This window comes from Nomascus leucogenys, chromosome 17 (assembly GCF_006542625.1).
Source record: "Nomascus leucogenys isolate Asia chromosome 17, Asia_NLE_v1, whole genome shotgun sequence".
Classification (NCBI taxonomy): Eukaryota; Metazoa; Chordata; class Mammalia; order Primates; family Hylobatidae; genus Nomascus; species Nomascus leucogenys.
This window is the reverse complement of record NC_044397.1, coordinates 63,385,885-63,410,890: the sequence shown is the minus strand read 5'-3', so window position 1 is coordinate 63,410,890 and position 25,006 is coordinate 63,385,885. Positions and strand designations below refer to the sequence as shown.

Genomic DNA, 25,006 nt, shown 5'->3' with positions numbered 1-25,006 from the left:
AGAAGTGCAAACTGACCTAGGGACTGACAATGCGGAGGGATTTCTGACTTTCCTTGAACTGGGTAAATATAAATAAAAGTGGCTGCTAACCTCCTGGTTTTAAATTTTGGAAGCCAGAGACAGAGTTCCAACCACAGATGCCTCCACTGCTGGCATACCCTTACCCTAATCTAACAGTAATGATTTCACCATCAGCATATGAGTCATGCACAGTCACATTTTTTTCTCAATATTATCCTGTTCCTAGCTGTTTTTAAAATATGGACAATCCAAAAAGGCAACTTGAATGGGCTCAACATTAACGGATGGTTACAGCATCATTTTAGGACTGGTGGAGAAACTAGCAAACATAAAACTGAGGGTCTGCATTTAAAAGAACAGAAAAAAACCCCTGAGCAGATGCATGGTCTGATGTAGAACTCACCATTTCCTATGAGAGGAGAGACTGCAGGGGCTTTAGGGGGTAGAATGGGGTTCAGTCGCGGAAACATTCCATTCACTTGTTTTAGCCTCTCTAGTTTTACGTGCTCCATCCATTTGGTCCCTGTCGGGTTTCTCCTGGCTTGCAAAGCAAGGGCTGTGGTTGCAGTGGAAATGGTCGAGTCCATGACTGGGGTTTCATCGATGGCACTGAGGTCTCCTATACTACCTCCATCGGTCAGAGGAAGCTCGAGCCCACTGTTGGAATAGTTGCTGATGGGGGACTGTTGGCTGCTGCATGAAGACTGACCACCAGGGCTTGGCTGAGATGTCTGTTGGGGTCAAGTGGGAAGGAAAGAAATGTCACCAGGGAGGGTCAAGGAAAGGGAGCCAATAATGAGAGCTCATGCATATCAAGATCTTCAAGATCATCGGTTGGTTGAATGAGAAGAAAAACTATGTTCTGGTGAATGGAGCTGGCCACTTTTGGCCAAAATGACGGATGGATCACCAGGCCGATGGGCAATGGGAGGCAATGGACAGCAGAGAATGCTAGCTGCAGTGTGACTGGCATGGTTATCAGCCATGGAATCCTGCCCCAATCACCAACTTTGCAAACACACTTCCTCAGTTCCAATCCCATCTCCACCACTTTATTCTTTGGGCACATTACTTAGCCACTCTAAACCTCAGTTTCCTTATCTATAAAACAGGGACCATTTATTTCAGGGATTGTTGTGAGGAATTAAGTGTGAAGCCCAGAGAGCACACAAGTATAAAAAGACCTGGACAATAGCAATTGGCTCACAGGGTGTTAGCAATTATTATGATCCCAGGTGGTTTTAGTCTTGATGTTCATTTTGCTCAGCTGAAACATAAATGTAAGATATGCGCCATCAGCACACATTACCTCCTCCAACAAGAGCCCCTCTAGGCTGTTCAGGGCTGGTTAGCCAAGCTCTTTGTAACCTCTCCTCCCTCCTTCCACATTTTCTTGCTTTTGTAGAACCTCAACCAAGGTGTCAGTAAAAGCAGTTGAGAGAGGTAAAACTTCAATCACTTAGCTTGTGCTATACCCAGAAAGAAAGAAAGAAAGGCTGCAGATCACAGCCATCATCAGTCTGTAGAATGATTTCACTGTTCTCTTTAGTGTACTCCCTAATAGTTCACTAGGAGGATTAGGAAATGATTCCCTAACTCCAACCGAGTAGACTCTGTAAGCCAATGCTGCAAACAATGGAATCTTAATCTAGTCCACCGGTCCTCAATCAGGGAAAGTACTGCCTCCTCTTGTTCCCAGGGCTCCTGGAAATTCAGGGTGGAAAGCCTGGTGCCCCAATATCTGGGGATTACTATATAAAATGGCCTACAATGCACAGGACAGTCACACAGCACAGAATTGTTCTATCTGAAGTTCCAGCAGTGTCCTGGTTGATAAACAGTTGAATCCTTTTTGTACAGATAAGAAAAGTGATGTTCAGAGAAGTTTAGTGACTGCCCAAAGTCACAAAGTGAATGGTGCAACTAGCCTGGACTCCTAGGCCGGCTACTTCCATGCGTCTGCAGCGCCTTCACCAGTGTTAGTATAAACACGGACAGCAGCCGAAAGGGAGAGTGCTTTAGGGAGAGATAACTACACTCACTCGGTTACAGAGTACTGTAGTCTCAGGTGGAATGCACAGTGCCACCAGGAAGGGCTCTTCGCAGTGGAACCCTTTCACTTCTTCTGCTATCATGGTACATACACCCAAGCAAATGAACACTTTCTAAGTGAGTGCTGCATGGTACACTAAATTTGTCCCGGGCAACCAAGCAGAGCCAAATAAGATATACAAATTTGATCATGAGTATGTGAAGCCTTGCTTAATTTTTGGCCTCAGCAGAGTGCTGGAATGCCAGACCACCTGCTCCTTCCTGAGGTATTTGTTTCCAGAGTTTTGGATGTCTTCTACTCCTGGACTGTCAAATCAGAGTGTGTGCAGACATGAACCCGTGCATTTGTGCAAACACACAGGCAGACACACTTCAAATAAGGCACAAATGCACTCACAATTAGGAAATTGCTTCAGTGAGTGTCCACATTTAAATAGAGATTACATTGCTAACAACAAATGAAGCCAGATCTTCCTCAAAGAAGGTAGTGCACATCTGGTCTAAGGATGAATATGCATTAGTCAGTACAATAATGAGTCTTTCAGAACATCTGCTTGGTAGGCCCCAGTGTGATTTGTTATGGAAACCTAGACAGATAGAACGATGAATGTCACCAACTAACTCCACATTTTTCACATGCTGAATGTTCAAAACACATTGCTTCTATATTTGAAACATATCTGAGTAATGTTCACTACCAAAGATATCACAAAACCACAAAAACTAAAGAAAAATTAACAGAAAAAAGTAAATGTTAAAAAATGAAAACAAAACAAAAAGGACAGAGAAGCCAAAATTCCCTCACCTTATTACCCACTGTCCTTAGGAAGTGAGAACAAGACATTTAGGAGCATTAGACAGAAGAGATGTTGCATTAATAAGAAAAAAGAAGAAAGAATTTAATTTATAGCATGATGATCAAATCAAAGACATGTTTGTAAAGAAAACTAGAAAAGTAAATTTCATGTTTATTAGTAAATGTCTATGAAGATACCTACTTTTAAATGTGTGTGAGCATATATACACATAGTATCTGCTGTGGAAATGTAATTAATTTACTAACCTCACTAAGCCTCAGCTTCCTCAAAATACGGGTGTAGTCTGATCTCTATGGTTTCTTTTAGTCCTGTGGTTCTAGGTTGGTGCCAAAGTAATTGTGGGTCTTGTCATTACTTTTAATGGCAAAACCCGCAATTACTTTGGCACCAACCTAATATGACTGAATTACTTTATAAAATATTCCACACATTGGGACATCTCAATGTTGCTGAGCCAAATCGCTATAATTTTTATTTTTACCAATTTTCTTTTTAAACAATGGGTGTTTGAAGAGAAAATGACAATTTTCTTGAGCTAGGAATGTACCTTAAAAGTAGAAGAGATTCTGGGTTCTTGGACTATCCCAAGAACATAAATCATTGGTTTCATGACATAATCTAAGACTGCAAATTAACTTTCTTTGTTTTGTTAAACACTTGAGGATAAACTGTTGAATGTTCTATATAATTATTATACAGGTAGGCTTCATTTTAAGAATAGACATGTGCTCCCCTTCAAAAAAAGTACATAAAACACAGTTTATGAACTGATTAAAATACAGTGGTCAATCATAATGGATAAACATCTTATTAAGATACTTTTTTAAAGCAAAGTACAGCTACCCACTGAGAAATCATGATAAATCTGGATAGCCGATTTGTGTTATTGTTGGCTAGACTTAATGTCACTCTCTAAGACTCTTAAGAGTTCAAAGACAAACTCAGTAAGTCATTAAAACATAGCTTCTCACCCTCCCAATGGTAATATCGTGCATTATTTCCCGCCCACACGTACTGCGACATCACTCATGTATTCATAGACTGCCCATCCGATAGACTGCTCTAATTTTAAGAAAATGCTGGCTTTAAGTATAAATCTGTTTGCCTGATCATTTCCATGCATCTGGGAGTCTGAGCATGAAACCTCTCTCTGGTACACTTCCTTCACAGGTTAGAGAGTGACAGCCCAGAACCCAATATATTTGCACAATTAAATCCATTCTATGCATGGCCAGATGGGCTGAATCTCTTCTACTATCTACTCTTTTAATTTTTCTTGTTGTCTTTGAAATTTTTAGGTGTTTTATAAAACCACATTCATGAAGCGAAGTCATGAACTGAAGTTTGAAAGAAGCTGAAAGAGTAGCAGAGCCCACATGTCCTATTAGTCTCCAAACACAAAGATTGCCTACTGAATCTTCCAGATTCCTCTCTCGTGCTCTGCCTCACTGGTTCAGGCCCAAATGTAGAAGTGGTCTCCAGTTTACCCAGTCTCTAGACTGGTACTGGAGTGGTTTCCTCAAAAAACAAGAACAAAAAAAAAAACCAAAAAAACTCACCCCTGCTATGCCGTTCCCCTCCCACCCCTGTGCTCCTCTGCCTCCTCATCCTCCTCAGCTCTTCCCTCTGGAGCACTGAACTCCTGTCCCATGGCTTCCTCTGCCCCGACTGACTGGCAGTCTGTCCCTCTCTTGAATCCTCTTTACACAGACTTGTGTGTAAGCCCCCATCACACTGCACGGTATTTGTTTTTCAGTCTATCTATCCCACTGGACTGTAAACTCCTAAAGAATATGGGCCATGGCCTATTTACCTTGGGGTCACCAGGGCAAAGAAGACAGAAAGCATGTTTACAGGAAGAGTCAATGAATGATTTTTGACATTAAAGACACGCTGGAGAGACAGACAGTCGTGTCTTTCTTCCTTCCATGGCACAGTGGTATGGTTCTGGGAGGGATTTTAAAAATCAGTTAGGAAACCTGGAAACTCTTTTTCTGAGCTGACCAACTTCAAGTAAGCAATACGGGTCACTGCCCTCATCGCCTCCTCAGATCAGAGACAGCCTGACACAGTGAGGACCGGGAAGTCCTGTCCCTCTACGCACCCTACCTGGCTCTTTTAAATGGGCCTGCTGTGAAGTCAGAAGGCGAGTGAATGACATACCATTGGCTTCTCCGCCTTGACAGCTTTCACCTGGAGGCATTCTTCCCGCTTTGAGGTAGTGTTGCTGAGGTCCTGCTGCTCACCGAGGGCTCCCTGAGTCGGTCGGCCAGGCGACCTGGACTGTGAATGGCTGCCGGAATCTCTCGGGGGTGGGGGCCGAGGATGGATGTCCCCTCGCTGCTTCTTGGTGACATGAGCCTCTGGGCCATGCACTGTCTTCACGTGTTTCCGGAGGGAGCTTGGGTCTGTGTAACGCTTAGTGCAGCCTGGGATTTTGCACACATATGGTTTCTGCCAAATCCCACAAGAATGAGGTAAGAGATTGTTATGAAAGAGACTATGCCCCAGCCCAAAAGTCCTTTATGGTTGCTCATTACATTTCTAATCCTTTCAAAACACTTTCACAAGGCTTTGAGGTGTTCAGATACCTCTAGGAACTAATAATTTAATAAGGCCATTAGGACACTGTTCCGTGTCCATAGAATCTAGCTTTAATAGATTATGGCTTGAGAGAGAGGCTCAGGGAGAACTAAGAATGTGTAAACTGCCTTGATATTCTTGGAAGCATTTATACTGTGAGTGAGAAGTATCACGGTGCCATAATAGGCACTCAATAGATATTTGATGATGGTGATGATGATGATGATGATGATGATGACAATGAAGATGGTTTAAAAGATGCCCATCATCTAATCAGGAGAAGACTGCACACCTTTCAGAAGAGATTGTGTGGCAAAGTTTTTTATGGATGTCCTGGTTGTGAGATCGAATATCACTCTGATCCTTTTGAAAATGTGCTATTTATGCATAGGCATAATTTAAAAATTGCCGATGGCATCTCCCATGTTAGATGACACTAAAATGTGCTCCTTTGGGTAGCATTACAAGTGTGGGGATGTTCAGGGCTCAAAATAGCCAGAACCTTTCTGCTCTTTGAAGTTGGAAAGCCCTGTTAGAGACTGTCCATGAATCCTCATCATAAACTGCAGAGGGCTGACGGATGTTCTGGGGACCAGGATTTCTGGTCTGTTTTCTTTTCCTGAGTGAATTTATAGCTAAGGTCTATAAATTATTTCATGCTAATCCCATTTTCTATGTGGGTCAGTGATCAAGCTTAAGGATACAGTCATAAAAAATTATGCGGATGCTTATATAAGCAGATTATTTTCTGAAATCACAGAACTGCTGGCCTTTGGCTCATGACCAACATCGGATTTGTGAGTTTGTTCACTTGGCTTAAAATATAATATACGCAAGAATGCTTTCATGAATATATATTTATATCTATGTATAGCAGAGGATGAGCTTTTACGTAAGCAATCGTCAGAAAAAGCAGGATTACCATAATGTACCCATTATATTTAAAAGGATGCTGTGTCTTGTAGAATGTATGTCTAAAAGATGCTTTTTCACTAAAAGCCCAAGAACAGACTGAGTGCTACCTAAAATGCTGAAATGTCCTAATGCAGTGAAGCAAAGATCCTGAAACTGAGAGGTTTTACCTCCAAACCTGAGATTCCTTTGGGCAGAATTGATTCCCATTAACTATGAATTACATCTATTCAGGAGCTTGTGTGATTTGCAGCATATATATATATATATATATATATATATATATATATATAAAAAATAAGATGAGCACATCAAATTCTATGCATTAGGGACAAAAGACTGGCTCTGACAGTTAGTGCCATTACCTTACAGTGTTCTGACACGGGCCCTGTGCTTGCTCACAGCATTCCTGTGACAGGTTGGTCCATCAGCAGGCAGACTGGGATATATGGGGCAGAGGTATGGAGACCAGAAGGAGAGAGGGAGCACAAAGCCTGCATGTTTGGAGAGCTACTCTTCCTACAAATATATGGATGTACATTATGAGTTAGCTTAGAACCAAGGACGCAGCCAATGTGTAATGAGATACAAATGTGTCAGCTCCTGCACTTCCAGAAACAACAGCCCTGTTGGTGCACCTGTGCCCGTGTGCCCTTGTGTGTGAACACACACATTATCTACTCACAAAAATTCACAAATTCACAAGAATACAGGTTCAGAAAATGTATACCTCACAACAACATAACATAAACAAAATATATTAACCCTTCACACAGCTTTTGCCCACAAATTTTGTTGTGATCAGTGACTGAAATAAAATATAATTAGAAACTAAGAAAAATGTTCTCAGACTTACTGAGGTGCAAGATTCCTCAAGCACAAAGTTGCATACAACAAGACTTAATCATAAGGAATACAAAATCTGATAGGAAAAATAAGAAGATGCAATGATCTGTAATATAAAGTGTGAATGCTATGTAAGGATATAGACAGAGGAGGGATCATTTTTCAGCTGGGATAATCATGGGAGGCATCAGTTATTAAGATTCTATATCTGGGCTTAATGCCCAGCTCCCGGGGTTATCAGTAAGTGCTAATTAGATCATGTACATGAAGTGCTTACCAGGATGCATGGAACGTAGTAAGCACTCAATATACAGAGCTTTTATTAGGAGTCATTTTACTTGGGATGTCAAAAGGAAGTGTCCTCAGCAAAGGTCCAGTGGCAGAACCACTTCATGCACCTAAGCATGGCAGTGCACAGCACCAGCTTCTGGAAGGTTTCATTCATGGTTGTGATAGTGAGAGGTCAGGACTAGAGGGGTGAGCTTCGGCCCTGTGAGAACTGACACTTACACAAGCTTAGGGAGTCTCAAGTTTCCCTACAGGAAAGAGGGAGCCATTGCAGCTTTCTAGAGAGGGAGGTTCAACTGAATCAGAGCTCAGGCAACTTGTTTAGTGGTATCTTTGGGGGAAAAATTAGCTGTCTGATCTGAAGTAAGAAGTCCTGTCAGAGCTAGGGTCGGTCTAGCAGCCCTAAATGAGCAGGACAGCCAGAGGGACACAGAAGTGCCAGAAATTACTCCCTTCCTATTCCAGTCCATTATTTTCTTGGCCACACTTAGAACAGCAAAGGGCTTGGCACATAATTAGCTATCAGTATTTGTTCAGTGAATAAATGAAGTTGCAAATAAGAGAGGAAATAAATGAAAGCAAACCACTTGATTTATCTATGATTGTGAGATTGCACAAATCTGGATTTCCTGGACAAACTTAATTTTGATGCGTCTGAAAATGTCCATCAGTCATACACAGGGCCAAAGTCTTGCATATAGAAGAGAGAAATACAATTTGTTTGTAAATATGTCTGTGGGTAGAATTTTAATTATGTATTTATGATAAAAGTTAATAATTTAAGTAAATTGCTCAAGTGTGGTCAATGACATTACTGCCCAAGATATCCTTTATCTTTTAATCTTACAACAAACACTCAACTCTCACATAACATTGCACTTTTTACCTTGGAGAAGAAAATAAGCTCAACTACACCACAATTAAAGCAAACGGACATGTACAAATATTTTAGGTCCATAAAAAGACAAAAAAGCTTGGTAATTGTCTTTATATATGTGCATTCTGATCCTAACATACCCCCTGTCCAAATTTCTCCATGATAATAGGAGACAACATTGGCCTAACATCTATAGGAATGAATGCCCCCTAAATTTCTAGTCAAAATTACACTTAAATCTATGAAATATACGAAATACATTCTAAGCCAAAACCCCTTAAAACTTTAAATTGAAATATAATTCACATGCTATAAAAATAATCCCTTTAAATTGCACAATTCAGTGGCATTGGTACATTCTAGACATTGTGTAATCATCACCATTACCTAATTCCCGAATATCTTCACCACCCCAACAAAAAAACCTTGTCTCCATTAGCAGTCATTGCTATTCCCTCTCCCCTCTGCTTTTGGCAACCACTGATCTACTTTCTATCTCTATGTATCTATCTATTCTAGACTCCCTAAAATTTTGTACAAAACAAGTATAATAGATTATATTCCAGCTACTGCATACTGTAAAAGCATTTTTACATTAAAAATGGAGATGTGGCATCTTTAAAATGTCTTCAAACAGTTAGAAAATGAGATTCCAAATAACTCCAGTTTCCATGACCTTTTCACACAAAAAGTTGGTATATATGATATATGAACTTACATGTGTGAGTTTGTGAGTGAGTGTGCTTTTTACAGAGTGCAGTTAATCCCTTTAGAGATGTTTTTGCTCTGTCAGTTTCAGCTGAAGAAAACATGGTGAGAACCATCTTTGCCACCTTAAAGCCAAAAGACCACTGAGCAGAATGGCTCACTTTGTTTCTGTCAAGATTCTCTCTGCCCATCTCTCTGTCTGAAAGATCATGAATGTGTTTGACCTGCACTGGTGAGATCAAATGACAGCCACCCCAAGGTCTCATGTGTGCACAATGTTCCTTCTCTAACACATTTCAAGCAAACTGATGACACGCTGTGGTGCTGAACTATGTCTCATGTTAACAAATTCTAGTTAGCTATACTATTTCCACTCAAAATGTGGGGAGTCCTTTTGTTAATCTCTCGATACATTCAAGAGAAGGTTTCACAGACATGTCAAAATTTGAGCTAGACCTCCAAGGCCAAATCGGAAGTCTGTAGGGAGATGTGCACTAAAATGTAAGCAATGAATTTGGAATAATTTTCATTCTTATGCCTCTCTACAATTTAGGGGGGATCACTACCTAAAAATAACAGTAACACAACAGGAATCACCCTGAAGCTTTACTCAATATGTTTTCCTAAGTAACTGCCTAGAAAGTATTCTGGGTTTCTGAGACCATTTTCCAAGATCCTTTGGAATTTAGAATGTCTGAAAATTGCATTTAGCCAAGGCTGGTTGCTCTGTAAAAATCTTTTTTGATATAATACCATTTGAAGATACCACTTGGAGGAAGCAAATAAAAGTGGATGACTTAGCAGGAAGCTGTCAGCTGTCAACATGCTACTTCTTAATATATCCTTGGGGCTTATGGGGTCATCCTTTGCATGGATTCCTGCTATTTTGGGCAGAGTGACTGGCTCAGATTCCAAGTTAAATGTTCCCACTGTTTGACCAGTAGGTGGCAGTTCAAAACAACATGAAACTAGTAAGTTCTCAGGGGTTTTAAGAAGTTTCCTCTTCATCTCTTATTATTCTCCAAATAAGATCCAGTTTCCAGTCCCACCTAGGAAGCCCAAGCCTTCACCTGCAGGGGCAGAGCCCGCTCATGCTGGGAATGGCCAAGGGGAAAACAAAACGAACACACTGCGCCTTCCCATGTGCCTTCCCCGGGATGGTTCTTTGTTTCCTTATGCAAGCTCCGTGCCCACTGAGGATGCTTACCTCATTGGAATGCGTTCTGTTTTGGTGTTTGGCGCGATCAGAGGCATTTGAGAAAGCCTTGTTGCAACCTTCGTGCTCACAGACATATGGTTTCTCTCCAGTGTGAGATCTCAAGTGTGTTTTCAAGTTTTCTAGCCTCGAGTAGGCCTTTGTGCAACCTTCAAACTGAGGACAACAGGTAAATCTGGATTACTCTGCACAATGGCAACAGCAGCTTATGCCTAACACGCCCTCCAAGTTGATGAAAAACTGACGTTTCAAGGGTCAGCAGCTTTTCAAAACCCAGGAACAAAAAGTCCACTAAACTCTGCATTTATTGGGATTCAGATGTAGCTTGGTGCAGTTCAAGATAAAGAGTTTTCAGTGCCAGTAAAAGTCCTGAAGTTTTTTTTTTTAATAGACCGCTCAATGTGGACAATGGGTTTCATTATCTGCTCATTGATCTCCTCAAATTCCCACTGATTTCAGATTCAGCACAAAGTTCATTAATATAGCTTTGTGTCCATACAAAGACATGGAATTTGATCATGTTTGTAAAGGGCCTTTAAGATGTAAAGTACCAGGGCTCAGCGTGCCCAGTGCGCCTCGTGGGCACCTCAGTGAAGAATGCACAACCTTGCGGCAGCCCCGTCCCACTCCATACACCTATGCCTGAGGACTCACTAGGAAAGGAAGGGAAAACTTTAAAACCTGGTATAGGGATTAGTTGTTTTAAAAGTCAACTTCAACTCTGTAAGTTGGAAGCTGGCACTTCCCTTTGCCTTCTGAGCCCCATGGTACCATAAGTTGTTGGGCTGTGGCCAGCAGGGTGGCCCTGTGTTCATTCCCAGTGCCAGCCACCGCTGCCTGCTTGCCACTCTGCAGAGTTGCGCTGTCCAACTCAGTCACTCAAACACCAAAGCATTTATCACCAGAAAATACTCTAGCCCTCTTCTCTTGCCACTCAACCATGCTTCCCCTGAGCTGGCGTCATCAGTTTGCACAGCTCTTATGAGTATGGGGAGGGACCCACGTGTGCCTGCCGTCCACTTTTGTACTCACAGTGCATTTGTGAGGCTTCTCGCCCGTGTGTCTTCTCATATGCACTACCAACATATACTGGGCTTTGAAGGGTTTCTGCTCTCTTGAGCAGTCCAGCCACCTGCACACAAACTCCTTCTTCTCTCCATGAATATGGTCGTTATTTATATGCTGGGGTTTGGAAAAAGAGAGAGAAATCAAATGGAAATGTATTCATCATTTCTGAAGGCAACAGAAGAAAATGCAGACAATACCCCAATCTTAAAAATTCTAAAGACCACAAGAATAACTTTACCATATCACAGATTATAAAAATTCCAGTTAGTACACTTCTCAAGTAAATTTGCTTTTGCTAACTGTATGCATGCTTCCTAACCAGCGGGAGTGGCAAGACCGGGATGGAGCCTGGCATCCCAGGAAATATACCACAGTACATTGGCCACCTGAAGAGCAGAGTTTAGTTCCAGGTTTGGGACCAGCTAGTTATGAAATGGGGTGAGCCACTGTTGACTTTTCTGAACCTCTGTCATTTTTCCTTGCCAAGGCTGGCGATTGAGGCTAAAGAACCGCAGAGATGTTCTCCAGCTCTCACACACTAGGCCATGGGTTAGCACCGTGGCTTAGGCTTCAAAAAGGGAAGGCACACACAGACATGCACAATTCCAGAACAAAAAAACCAAAAGCACTTGCAAACGAAACTTTAGCTCAGGGTTAATCAGATTGCTTCCTGAATAAGAATTGCAGAGAAAAGAAAAGAATTATACTGAGGAAGAGGACTGTGTGGTCATCAACAAACGAGTTAGTCTTTCAGGGCCTTGGTTTTCTTCTTGTAGAAAATAAATGACTGGATTCGCTAGTTGCTAAGGGCCTTTCTAGGTCTAAAATTCTATTAATACGGTTTTTAACATAAAGATGAAGTTCCCTGAATTACTTACCAATTCATGGTTTTAGAATCATTTAATTTCTTGGATTAATACAATTAGGAATCATTAGAAACCTACTGCAGCATGAGAGGAAGAGAAGCTTCTTAATTTGAATCAAATTAAGGTCAATTTCAACAGGTTGAGCATACTATTTCAATGTTCAGCTATGGACTACTGAAGACATTTGTATCCTAGGTTGATGCTGTTGGTCTTTATTTTCTGGTGATTCTGCATTTTATTTGCCTTTATTTAAGGCTTGTGGGAACACTTTCTCAAGTATACATAGAACTACATCACCAAAAAACTTTGTTCAATAAGAGAAAGCTCCCTTTGGCTCCATGCCTCACGTGGTAGTGACACAACCTCTCATTACTTTCCTGCTGAGTCCAGGGCTCCTAAAGCGGTGGTCGCTGTGGGTCTGAAGGTGAAGTTCTGCCCTCAGAGTGGGCCTTTCCCAGTTACTCCACTAGATGGCCTACCGCTTTAGGGGGAAAAAAAATTTACAAAAGTAAAGTTTTCTGTGCTGTTCCTGGAGTTTAAAACTGGGTGAGGACAGAGAAAAGAAATTGTTGTTCTCTATCTCCTCTCCTTGGAGCAGCTCCCAGAAAAATCTGATGAACAGCAGAGAGAGAGTGGTACATCGCAGCACACGAGAAGAGAGCCAACGTCCCATCAGTAGCTCCAAAAATGACACAGAAACTGCAGTGGTGGGGGAGCAATCCCGCGGCAAACAGATGTGGGCTTCCTATGAAAAGCCAACCATGCTCCATGTCAGTGTTTCTTAAAAGTTATGATGATGCACACAGGTATAGGAAGAGAACAGATATTCTGGACAGGGGACAACATTCAATCCGCACGTCTGCTTCTAGTGTCTTTGTAGCCCATACACAAGACCAGGGCTTTCCCAAATGTGTGCTGAAGCCCAGCCTTGGAAACCAAGCTCACATCTTACAGAGGTGTTCTATGGATTCTCAAAAGGGAGAAAAAGAAGTGATCACACAAAACCACTCCATAACAGTTGCTCTTGGTTCAGTTTTCCAAGTCATTGGAAATAAAGCTTGGATCCTTGGATTAATGCACATGAAAGGGAGAGAAAAAAGGAAGGAAGAGGGAGGAAGCAAGGAAGGCAAGCAGAGTGAGGGAGACAGAATGAAAGGGAAGAATAAGGAAGGAACGCAGAAGGGAGAAAGGAAAAGTTAAAATTGGGAAACTGAATTACAGTTTGTGCTGAGCCAACTGCTTACGGTTGGTTCCATGTCTTATAGTTCCCTGTTCTCTCTCATGCTTTTATGAGGATGTGCTGGGTGACGCTCACACCAGGCCCTGTGCTGGAGAACATGACAGATATGATTCTTGCCCCAAGGAATTAAGTCTACCAGAGGGAAACCAGTCATGGCTTAAATTACTATACAATTATAGTTGTGATAGGCATTATGAAGGGAGATACCAGGTGTTTTATAAAAACATGTAATGGGATCGTAAGTCAGTGGGCAGCATCAGGAATCAGGGTCCGCTTCTCCAATGAAGCAGCATTTAGAGCAGGACCTGAAGGATGAGTAGACAGATCAGGTGTGCAGGGAAGGATGGGGTAGGAGAATGGGACACTACAGCGGACCAATGACACAGAAGTACCTGCAGAAGAACAGAGCCTGGCGCCTTTGAGGAACAGGGTGAGGGCCACGCATGGCAGGAGAGAACTGGCCAGGGAGAGACTGCCACCACTTGGCATGGCGAGAAGGCATGAGTTTTCTGTGGGTCAAGTGGACATCCGTGACATAGGTAAGCTTGGGTTAGCTTGCCAGGGCTGACCTAAAATGCTGTGTGCTCAGTCACGTCTTCAGCAGTGAGGATGTGGGAAATACCCCTGCATAAAACTCACATACACCCCAGGGAAAAGCCAGGCTTGCATGTCTGCCCCTGAGGAGGAGGGCATCAGGGAAACCTGGTGCTACTCAAGGGAGCAGGGGTGGCTAAGAAAGAGGTGCCAACAGTGGCCAGTAAAGAAAGAGACTCTCATCTTTTCCTTTCCTGTCTCATTCAACACACTGGAGGAGCTGGACCCTTGAAAGAAAGGGAAGGTGTCTCCTGGCAGCCCTCCCAGGCCCCAGTTCCTTTAGGTGAGGTGGCAAAGGGAGGGCAAACAACCTGCCAGTTCCCTTGAGGCCTGTGCCTCGCTGCTGACAGGGAAGGGAAGGCTCTGGATTGGACCTGAGATTGGAGGTTTAAATTGGACACTTTAGTAATCCAAAGCAACTGGGAAGGTATAGAATCTGCCTACAATGGTGTTGAGGGATCCAGCACCGAGCAAAGAAGGGAGAACTGGCAACCAGTGGAGGAGGGCAGTGCCTGGAAAAATCCCAATCATTTCCTATTTATACCGCACCCAGCTTCTTCTACCTTTGCCACTGAGACAATGTGTGGAAATTTGAGTGGCAGGAAATCCCACGCCAGTCAGCAAGCATGAACACCCTTGGTGTTGTCTCCATGTGGGGAGGGGTGGGGGAAACTTATGTTGGGCACTTAAAGCAACCTCATTTTCAGTAAGGTTAGCATCTTGGGAATGTTCCCTTTCCAACCCCTTAGACCTGAGTCCCAACTAATATATTTTTGCAATTTTCTGGAACTGCTCTTAAGTTCAAACTTGCATTGAGACCATAGTTACTTTTCTTTAAATGAAATTCTACACCTAGGAGAGTGGGGAACCAAGTCAATCTTCCTCTTCTTTACTGCCTAAATGCTGCACAGAGGATGTAATCAATTGCTATAAGGAAAAAGGGAGGCATCTTTCTGCCTGTTTAAGTAGTTCAAATGTATTTTAAGCTTAACATATTTCCTAGAACTAGATTTCAAGTGAAAATTAAAATTCTAAGAACTCACAGACTTCACATGTGCATGTGTTCTAAATATTTACTTTCCTTTAAAAAGCTGCATTGGGCCAGGCATGGTGGCTCACACCTGTAATCCCAATATTTTGGGAGGCTGAGTCAGGAGGATCACTTGAGCTCCAAGACCAGCCTGGGCAACATAGCAAGACCCCATGTCTAAAAAAAAAAATCAGGGTGTGGTGGTATAGGCTTGTAGTCTCAGCCACTTGGGAGGCTGAGGCAGGAGGGTCACTTGAGCCCAGAAGGTCAAGGCAGTAGTGAGCCAGGATTGCACCTACTGCACTCCAGCCTGGGAGAGCAAGACCTTGTCTCAAAAAAAAAAAAAATACATTGTACATTGCCCTCTGCAGTGAGTGTTCATCTGAGGGCCTATATCACAGTAGGCAGAGCACTGGAGGGCAATGGAGGACGCATTCCAGACAATTTCTGATGAGTTGTGTACCTTTGGACAGACCAATTCACCTATTTGGACCTTACTTTTCTCATCTGTAAAATTAGAGTAATGAATTAGATCAGGTGTTGGCAAACATTTTCTGTAAAAGCTAGATAGTAAATATTTTAGGGTTTATAGGGCTGTAAGCAGCCACAGACAACATTTAAATGAATGGATTATCTGTTCATTTATGGATGTGGAAAACTTTCATGTGTCATAAAATATTCTTTGACTTGTTTTTCAACTTTTAAAAAGTGTAAAAACCATTCTTAGCTCACAGGCTGCACAGAAACAAGCAGCTGGATTTGGCCTATGGGCCATTGACTGCTAATCCCCAAACTGGATGAGCTCTGTTTCCTTCTCATACTAACATCTGACAGGTGAGCCCTCAAGCCTGAGAAAGCAAAATTAGAAGGAGGTACGTTCTAGTGCCAGAGAAAAGAAAAGGCAGTAGGAAGGACTGAAAATCAGGATCCTGCGCTATAAAAGGCACCCCAACAAAGGGAGGACCATACATTAGACCAAACTTCACTGTTTGTATCATATTCCTAGGACTAAGTAAAAAAAAAAACATTCTTTTTCTCACCAAAATCCAAGGTAGATAAGAAAAGTGATAGGCAATGAATTCTTAACATTCAATGGACGAATTGACCCCGTATGAAGCTGGCCTGAAATTCAATGGGCACGAGTTTATTTGTGGTTTCACTGAAAATTTGATTTCCCAGCAGTGAAAACGTTAATCAAATATATAAATAATTTAATTGGAGGGAAAATAATGCATGATTAAATTCCAAACTAATCCAACACATAGACATGCAATTTGCCAGAGGCCCGAGAGTCAGAAAGAGATAGATGGTGTAAATTACAATGTGGCATGCCAACTCTCTTGGCGCAGCCACTCTGAACTCTCCCTGTCTGAACAAACAGGGCCGGGACATCAGGACCAGGAAATTTCCCCAGAAAAGCCAAGTCCCGACACTGAGCTTCCCGATGGATCCATGTCTTCAGTTTTCCAATTGGGGCTGCAAGCATTAGCCTTAGGGAACTGGTGACTGAGGAAGTGAACACCTCATGAGCCCATAGCAAACCAATGAAGTGATGTTTTTTTAACTGTCATCGAATGGGAGCAAAATGAGCCAAGACTCAGTATTTCTTCCACTGTTTCTTCCACTCCTTTGGGGCTCCGGGAGCCCACAGAAAGGTGGGAGAAATCACAAGCTGGTTTAGCAATCAAGGAGGCGGAAGGTGCTTCTTTCTTTTAAGGAAGTTTCTTTGGGAAGCCGAGCCCTGGATGTCCACCAAGGAGGCTTGGAGAGCTACAGGAAGAAATGGGAAAGTGAGGCTTTCTTTCACTAGCAGCAAAATAGATGCCACAATGGAGTTTACTGAGCTAATCAGGGTCCTTTCTTCTCACTTTGTTATTTCACTATTAGCTCAGAGCAGGCAGTTTTCCCTTGGTCTGCTCCTAACCCTCCAGATGAAAGGACACATGCAGTCCATGGCTCGCAGCTCTCCAAATAAAGCCGCATTCACGCAGCTCATGAGGCTGGGAAGTACACTTCTGCTTTCTTTCAGTCTCCTCTCCACCAGTTCCCACTCAGAAACACAGTTCTCTGGATAGATAAGTGTCCTCCCTTCTAAGTGACTTCTTCAGAATGCTACCACAAGGCTCAAATATGTGTGTGCAAGATCTGCACATCCCCATTCAAACGCTGCCCGAGGGAATCACTAATCCATAGATACACACCTGGCTGCCTCAAAAGTCTGTCCACTCTTTACATCAGCCAGTTTCTTAACATCAAGAAGGTGAATTCCACTGTTGTAATAAAAATATTACCTTTAAGCACCGCTAAAAACAGTGGAGGGGGGAAATGCAAAGCTTCAGGCTCAACCCTCACCAGTTTCCAGACAGCTCTCCTGTGCATGTACATTTCACGCCAGTCTTTCTGTCAGTATCTAATGTTTCTCAAATCCCACATAACTGCTTTATCAATTTAAGATTCCTACAAAGTACGATGCCAAGTTCAAGTTCATCACAGCACAAGCTACATGTAAAAGCAAAATATATGGTCACAGTTTTCAAATATATATGATCTCTCTCACATACACACAAACACCCATGTGCACACACAGGTGGTGTTATGGCCTTCATAGAAAATAGAATAAGGGCTTAGAAAGCAGGGTGTTCCATATATAAACATCTAAGAAAATGGAACAGCCTTTCTGGCTGGCAGTTCACTGGGTTATCTGGTGAGTCACTGGTGGAAGGCTGGGCACACTTGCTCCACCCTCAGTTGTATTTCCAATTCATGCCTTTACTACATTTCTCTCTCTTGAACCATTAAGATGCCACCATTTGTTGTGGTGATTATATTTTTAAAAGACAGAAAATAAAACTGAAACATTCTCTTCTCAGAACATCAAACTGGAAATGTTTGATAGTTTCAAAATCTTTTTATGTTACTCTACCAGGTGAGCTCATAAATGCAGCTTGAGTTAATTAATACACTGAACAGGATTCGATAATTTGAAACTTCTATGGGATTTGCTGGGGAAAGATATTAAGAAAGTCTTCCACTTTGACATAAGACGGGATATAAAGAAGTAAACTATTCAAGTAAGCTCAATTTTCAGTGTTTCTTGACTTTATGTTATAAGCCTATTACTCTTTAGGTAGTAGTCCACAAATATTTCTGAAAAGAAAAAAATGGGAAAATAATTTAGAATCTATTAAAATTTAATTTATATTAAAACTGATTTGCAAGAAAGACTGAAATGTTTTGCCTAAAAGAACACTTTCCACAAGAATCTCTCAAAACTTTCTGCCTGAAATAAGGTCTATACCTTTCAGTTTTGTGTATTACTTGATAAATGTAACATCTTTGAAAGTTTTACAACTGTCATGATGTGGATTATATTGGGGATACCTTGTAATTGGATTCCTAAAGGCATCACTAGGCAGACATAGAAAAAAACATGAATCACAGACTATCAGGACTGAAATAGGCCTTATATCTCAATATGCACTTTAATTTTAGATAAATAAAATAATTTAAATTGTTTTGGTGGCACCCATCAATCTTCCTTCCTAACAGATTATTTAAAAACCTGAAACAGCCTCTGCTGTGGGAGGGATCTCCCTGAGACTTCACAAAATGCCTGTTTCAATTCAAACTGGTTAATACAAATATCAAGGCATCTTTCAGTTTCTGACATAACTATAAAATTATACCAGAAAATACCAAGAGGACTCAAGACTTTGGGTACAAACCAGCATTCTCTTTATAAAAATAAAGCAATTTCTTATTTCTGATTTGTGAATATTAAGAATTAGAACAAGATAAAAAATATGCTTCTTGGTTAAAAATGAATAAATAAATGGACTTCTTCCTGGCTGTTATTTGAATCCTGCTTTTAGGTACAAATGTGTAAAAAAATTACTTTTTCTTATGTGTAAGAAGGCAAAGTTCTTTAACAAGGTAAATGTTTTATCTGAACAAAGGGCTTTATAATGTTGGATTTGGAGAAGAGAAATGAACTAACCTAAAATATGGCTCCCAACCCACCCCATCACCTCCCCAGACCTCCCCGAGGAAAGTTGGACTGTGTTTCACTGCAGCAGAACACTATCATTTCACATTTAAAAACAAAAGTCTATTAAAAGGAATGAAATACACATACACATTACAACATGGTTGAACTTTGACAGCATGCTAAATGAAAGAACCCAGTCCATGAAAAGATAAATACTGCATGATTCCATTTATATGAGTATCCAGAATAGGTAAATCTATATATTAAAAAATGTGGGTGAATAGAGAAATTGGGGATGACAGAAAAAGGGTATGGGGTTTCTTTGTAGGGTAAGAAAAATGTTCTAAAATTTATTGTGGTATTGGTTGCACAGCTTTGAAAATATATCAAAACATACGAATTGCTGTATACTTTAAATGGATGAATTACATGGTAGATAAATTATATCTCAATAAAGATATTAACCCCCACCCCCACCCCACACCTCCAAAGAAAAACTCACAAAAGTATACTTGGTGATGAAGTCTGGTACCAGGAAATCGTGGGAGAATAGGAAGAAGCTTGAAGGAACAGCCAGGTAGAATGGAATCCGACCTCCCCAGAGCTACACCTCTCCTTCAGACTGACAGGGGTAGGGCCCAGCAAGTGTTTTTCCATTGAAGCACAAGACTGAGTCTTAATCACAACTTCTGCTACAACATACACAGACACAGACACAGACAGACAGACACACACACACACACACACACACACAGATGGGTTGAGTCAAAGTGGAACATATTTTATTTTTTTGAGACAGAGTGAGACAGAGTCTTGCTCTGTTGCCTAGGCTGGAGTGCAGTGGCATGATCTCGGCTCCCTACAACCTCCACCTCCCGGGTTCAAGCGATTCTCCTGCCTCAGCCTCCCGAGCAACTGGGACTACAGGCATGCGCCACCACGCCCAGCTAATTTTTGTATTTTTAGTAGAGACGGGGTTTCACCATATTGGCCAGGCTGGTCTCGAGCTCCTGACCTCATGATCCACCTGCCTCGGCCTCCCAAAGTACTGGGATTACAGGCGTGAGCCACTGTGCCCGGCTGTGGAACATATTTTTATGATACAATATTTCCCAGTGGGTTTCATACTGGTCTCAGTTAACAACCTGGGAACCTCACATAAATGACAACTTCTCTGTATTCCTCTGTCCTCATCATCCAAGTTGTAGAGATGAGTGGAAAGATGGAGAAACCTGAACTTTGTGCAGTTGTTAACAGAACAAAACCAGAAAACGTCATATACTAACATCAGTTCAAGTATGCAAAATAGTGCATGATTTGAAAAAGCAGATAGTTTCTAATCCATGATATATTCTAAAATTTACTAAAGATGCTTGAAAAATTGACACACTGTTAATTCAGAATCTTTATCTTTTCGGTTTTCTGTTACCTTGGATTATATAATAACTAGGTATAAATGTAAAATTTGTGATATAATTTATCTAGCTGACCCTCCACCCTACCCTAAGGAATGCACATGTTCCAGGCTCAAACTCATATAAATATAATCACAGTGCTGACTTAAGGTGACCTAAAAACTGAAGGAAATGTGAGTTTTTGAGAAGAGTTTCTAAGAAGTAAGTATTCATAATATTGGTTGATGTTATTTATATTATTTAGGTCAAAAGGAAACATCCTCATTCTTCAAAGTGCCTTAAGGGCCCTGCTATGGTCTGAATGTGTCCCCCGTGAAATCCATATGTTGAAACTTAATCACCAGTGTGGGTGTATTAAGAGGTGGGGCCTTGGCCAGGCACGGTGGCTCACGCCTGTAATCCCAGCACTTTAGGAGGCCGAGGTGGGTGGATCACCTGAGGTCAGGAGTTTGAGACCAGCCTGGCCAACATGGTGAAACCCTGTCTCTACTAAAAACACAAAAAATTAGTTGGGCATTGTGGCAGGTGCCTGTAATCCCAGCTACTCGGGAGGCTGAGGCAGGAGAATCACTTGAACCCAGGAGGAGGAAGTTGCAGTGAGCCGAGATCACTCCATTGCGCTCCAGCCTGGGCAACAAGAATGAAACTGCATCTCAAAAAAAAAATGGGGTGTGGCCTTAAGGAGGTGATTAAGAGGGCAGAGCCCTCATGAATGGGATTAGTAACCTTATAAAGGGGCTGGAGGGAGCCCTCTCCCTTTCTGTGTGAGGACACAGCCAGAGGCTCCAGCTATGAGGCATAGAATGAGCCCTCACCAGACACTGAAACAGCTGACGTCTTGACCTTAGATTTCCCAGCTTCCAGAACAGTGAGAAATCAACTTCTATTATTTATAAATTAGCCAGCGTTAAGATATTTTGTTATCGCAACAGAAACAGGCTAAGACAGGTCCCTAATTCCTTCTAGAAACTATAAAAGTGCTCCTTCTCTTAAAATTTTGTTTTCTGAGTTCTAAGTTATTTTACTAAAACGAAAATATAACTGTTGTCTCTTAAGAGGCTTCTCTCACCATCCAATAAGGTGCCTTTTGTTAAAGAGCTTCTCAGAGTTTCTTTCCTGGAGTGACCTGTATTTAAGTCCTATTGTGATTTTACATGGAGATGTAAAGTGACATCTGCAAACCATTCTAAGACTCTGTGCACATCGTTTCTACAAGTTATTGGGCAGATTTAATTTTGTACCAGATCCTTTTAAATATCAACTTTGTTTCAGCCAAATGACAAAACCAGTAAACTCTTCTTAAGCAAATTGATTAGAGGCTTAATTACCAAAAAGAAAGATACAAAGAGTTAAGCAAGTAAGGATTCAGTAGTATCTATTCTAGAGATAATTTTTAAAAAGACTATTAAACACAGATAGGCAAAATTATTTTAACTGTGTAGTCATGGAAAAAAATTATTTGGAAAACCATTCTCCAAAGAGGCACCTTCTATTTCATCTCTGTAATGAACAAATCCAGCAAACATGGTAAGAGTCAAGGTTTCTGATTTGAGCTCTAGCTCCAAAGGAGGTGGAGTTAAATCCCAATTTCCTGTTCCACAACTGGCTCCTAGATGAGGAAAATAGAAAGGCCAGAGGAGCTAAGAAAGTGGCTATAAATGCAACCTCTCCAAAGGATCAAATGAATTTGTCACTCATATGCACGGATCATTCCTACAAGTCCAGCATATGGAGAAAGCATTACCATCCATTGCAATTGCATTTATCTCCAAGTTAAGGATTTCAGAAGCCAGATTGTATCCCAGAGCATTAAAATTCCCTCACCTATGGGCTTGGTTTTCTGCCAGATTCAGAAAAGAGAGTTAATGGATAGTTTCTCTCTATACTAATAGCAATTTTACTATTCAACCTGTTGTCAAAATCATGCTTATTTTGGGCTGGGTGCAGTGGCTCACACCTGTAATCCCAATACTTTAGGAGGCTGAGGTGGGAGGATTGCTTGAGCCCAGGAGTTCAACACCAGCCTGGGCAATATAGTAAGACCTCATTTCTAACAAAAAATAAAAATAAAAATTAGCACACGCCTGTAGTCCCAGCTGCCTGAGAGGCTATAGTGAGCTGAGATTGCGCCACTGCACTCCAGCCTGGGTGACAGAGCAAGACCCTGTCTCCAAAAGAAACATAATGCTTATTTTGCTATTAAAACTTTGAAACGTAGGACGAATAGGTATAATAATATTTATAATAGTACACTTGCACTTTTAATTTTAGGGTGATTAATGCTTGCTTACACACACACACACACACACACACAGACAAATGATGACTATCCCTAAGAAGAACAGAGAAGATTTAATGTTTAGTCTCCCTGATTACAAAGGTAGACACGAAGTTTTCCTGTTGAAAAATCAAGCTACCAGGAGTACCAGTATCTAGAAGTACACAGAATGTTAGCCTGTATTTCCTAATTTTTATGATTTCAGCAATCCACATGAAGCCTAAGCATATAGGTATTACTAGTAAAGGATCTGAAACAGTGTGATTCTGAGAAAATTCAAAAGTTAAGAATAAAATAAAAAAAGTAAATGAAAAATGAGATCCAACTTTGAATGGGTGGTCTCTGTCTTCAGTGCCCTACGAAAGCAACCATACTCCCTCCACATCACTGAAGTCTGATTCTGAACATTAGAACAATCAGCTCTTGAACTGGCCTTCAAGTTTAGAAATTCTGATATAATTTTGATCACTAAAATATAGGTTAAAATAATCACAGTTACAATAAAATGTATTTGAATTTCAAGTAGATTTGGAGAGAGTATTTTTAATATTGGGAGAAAAGTTGACAATTTGTTTTAATGAAATCTTTTGAAGATGGGAGGTAGAGAAGTGTTTTTGGTACCAGCCACAGTCCAAACTACATCCACGGTCATGGCTCTCCCTGAAGGCCTACTGCTCGTCACATTGCTAAGGGAGGGTCTTACATGGTAAGTGCTGGGAGAACTTTCCGTTGGCAATTAAAAATAGATTAAGGCAAGTGTGTGTGTGTGTGTGTGTGTGTGTGTGTGTAGAGATGGATGGTGACTGCTGATCACAGAAGCACAGGCACGTCTCAAGAACTACTGGAAGAAAGGAAGGAGGCAGGCAAGTAGGCAAAATTATCCATTTGGAAATCTGCCCACAGTCCCTGCTGAGCTGACTCATTCATTCACTTTCACTCAAAGCTTATTTATGATAATGACAGTTACTGTGCTAAACACTGAAAAGGCAAGACAGAATAAGACATGTCCATTGGATCTTCTCCAAGGTTGGCTGCAGGAATGCAGAAACGAATACTGTCTAAAAATTAGCCTTCAGTGCACGGACACATTTGCTTGGCAATTAAAAGTAAGCTCCTCAGAAGAATGCATGATTCTTTTCCTTCTCTCATGTTCCCCACATCATAGAAAACTAGCAGGCGCATTGCCCAGGGCTTTTCTAGGTTTGTCCTACCAAACCAAGGTGGAAAGGAAGCCCCTCTGCTTTGGCATGCTTTTCAACCTGTAGACGTATCAACTCTATCATTTTTCAGTCAACTCTTATTCACAAGCCACCCTGGTGTGCAATACCCTCCTAAACATCTCGACCCCCTATTAACAGTACATCTAAGTATATAAAAGCAAAATTTCCATACACACAATATGAGTATCCACCACCTGTTCTATACCTAGACTGTAATTTTCTTTAGCTTGTTAGTAGAAGGCATAGAGTTTAGAGAAAGAGCATAGGCCCAGACATTAGGCTACAGGGATTAATTCATTTGTGTGCCATGGGCAAAACATATATGAGACATAGGCACTGTGCCTGAGTCTAAATAAGGTGAATGGGAAACAATGGGATAGGCACTAATAAAATAGTGAAGAAGGGAAGGTTTCATAAACAGGGTAACTGAGCTGAATTCAGAAGGAAGAAAGGGAGGCTGACACAGGAAAAAGTGAATTGAGGAAGAAGGGAAGAGAGATAAGAGGCCCAGTGTTAGGAAAAAACACAACGTGTTGGAAAATGGTGCCAAGTGTATGGTTGGGGAATGTGTGTGCGTGTCTGTGCATATGTGTGTGTATGCACGTGTATGTGTGCACATGCTGGTGAGTGGCTGTAGGATGCATGCTGCAGAGGCAGCCTGGGGAAAAATTATAAGTGGTGTTGAGTGCCCTAAGGCAACCAGATCCCAGGCAACCAAGAGCAGGTCTTAAGCAGGGCAATGATCAGATTTGTGCTTATAAAAGGTAACTCTAGCAACATCACAGAGGCACTAAGCAAAGACTGGGCAATGAACCCATCTAGGAGTTGCTATAATCATCCAAGAGAGCTGTGACCTTGAACTAGAGCAGTAAGCCAGGAGGATGAATAGTAAGGGGCTAGATGTGAAAGACATTACGGAATAATTTGTGGGTGACGAATTAGAGAGAGGAGTAATAGGTGATACCGAAGTCTCCAGCTTGAAAGAT

The 25,006-nt window shown here is 41.5% G+C and overlaps 1 protein-coding gene across 2 annotated transcripts in view; it reads right to left on the bottom strand.

Moving 5' to 3' along the window:
- Positions 1–25,006, bottom strand: part of GLI3 (GLI family zinc finger 3) — a 276,407-nt gene that overhangs the window by 6,207 nt on the left and 245,194 nt on the right. For both annotated transcript variants that reach the window (XM_012496984.2, XM_030796692.1), the window contains 4 exons: positions 11,354–11,503; positions 10,313–10,477; positions 5,055–5,345; positions 425–752 (listed from right to left, as the gene is read on the bottom strand). In XM_012496984.2, the coding sequence (XP_012352438.2) occupies positions 425–752; positions 5,055–5,345; positions 10,313–10,477; positions 11,354–11,503 (934 nt within the window). The remainder of the gene's footprint in view (positions 1–424; positions 753–5,054; positions 5,346–10,312; positions 10,478–11,353; positions 11,504–25,006) is intronic.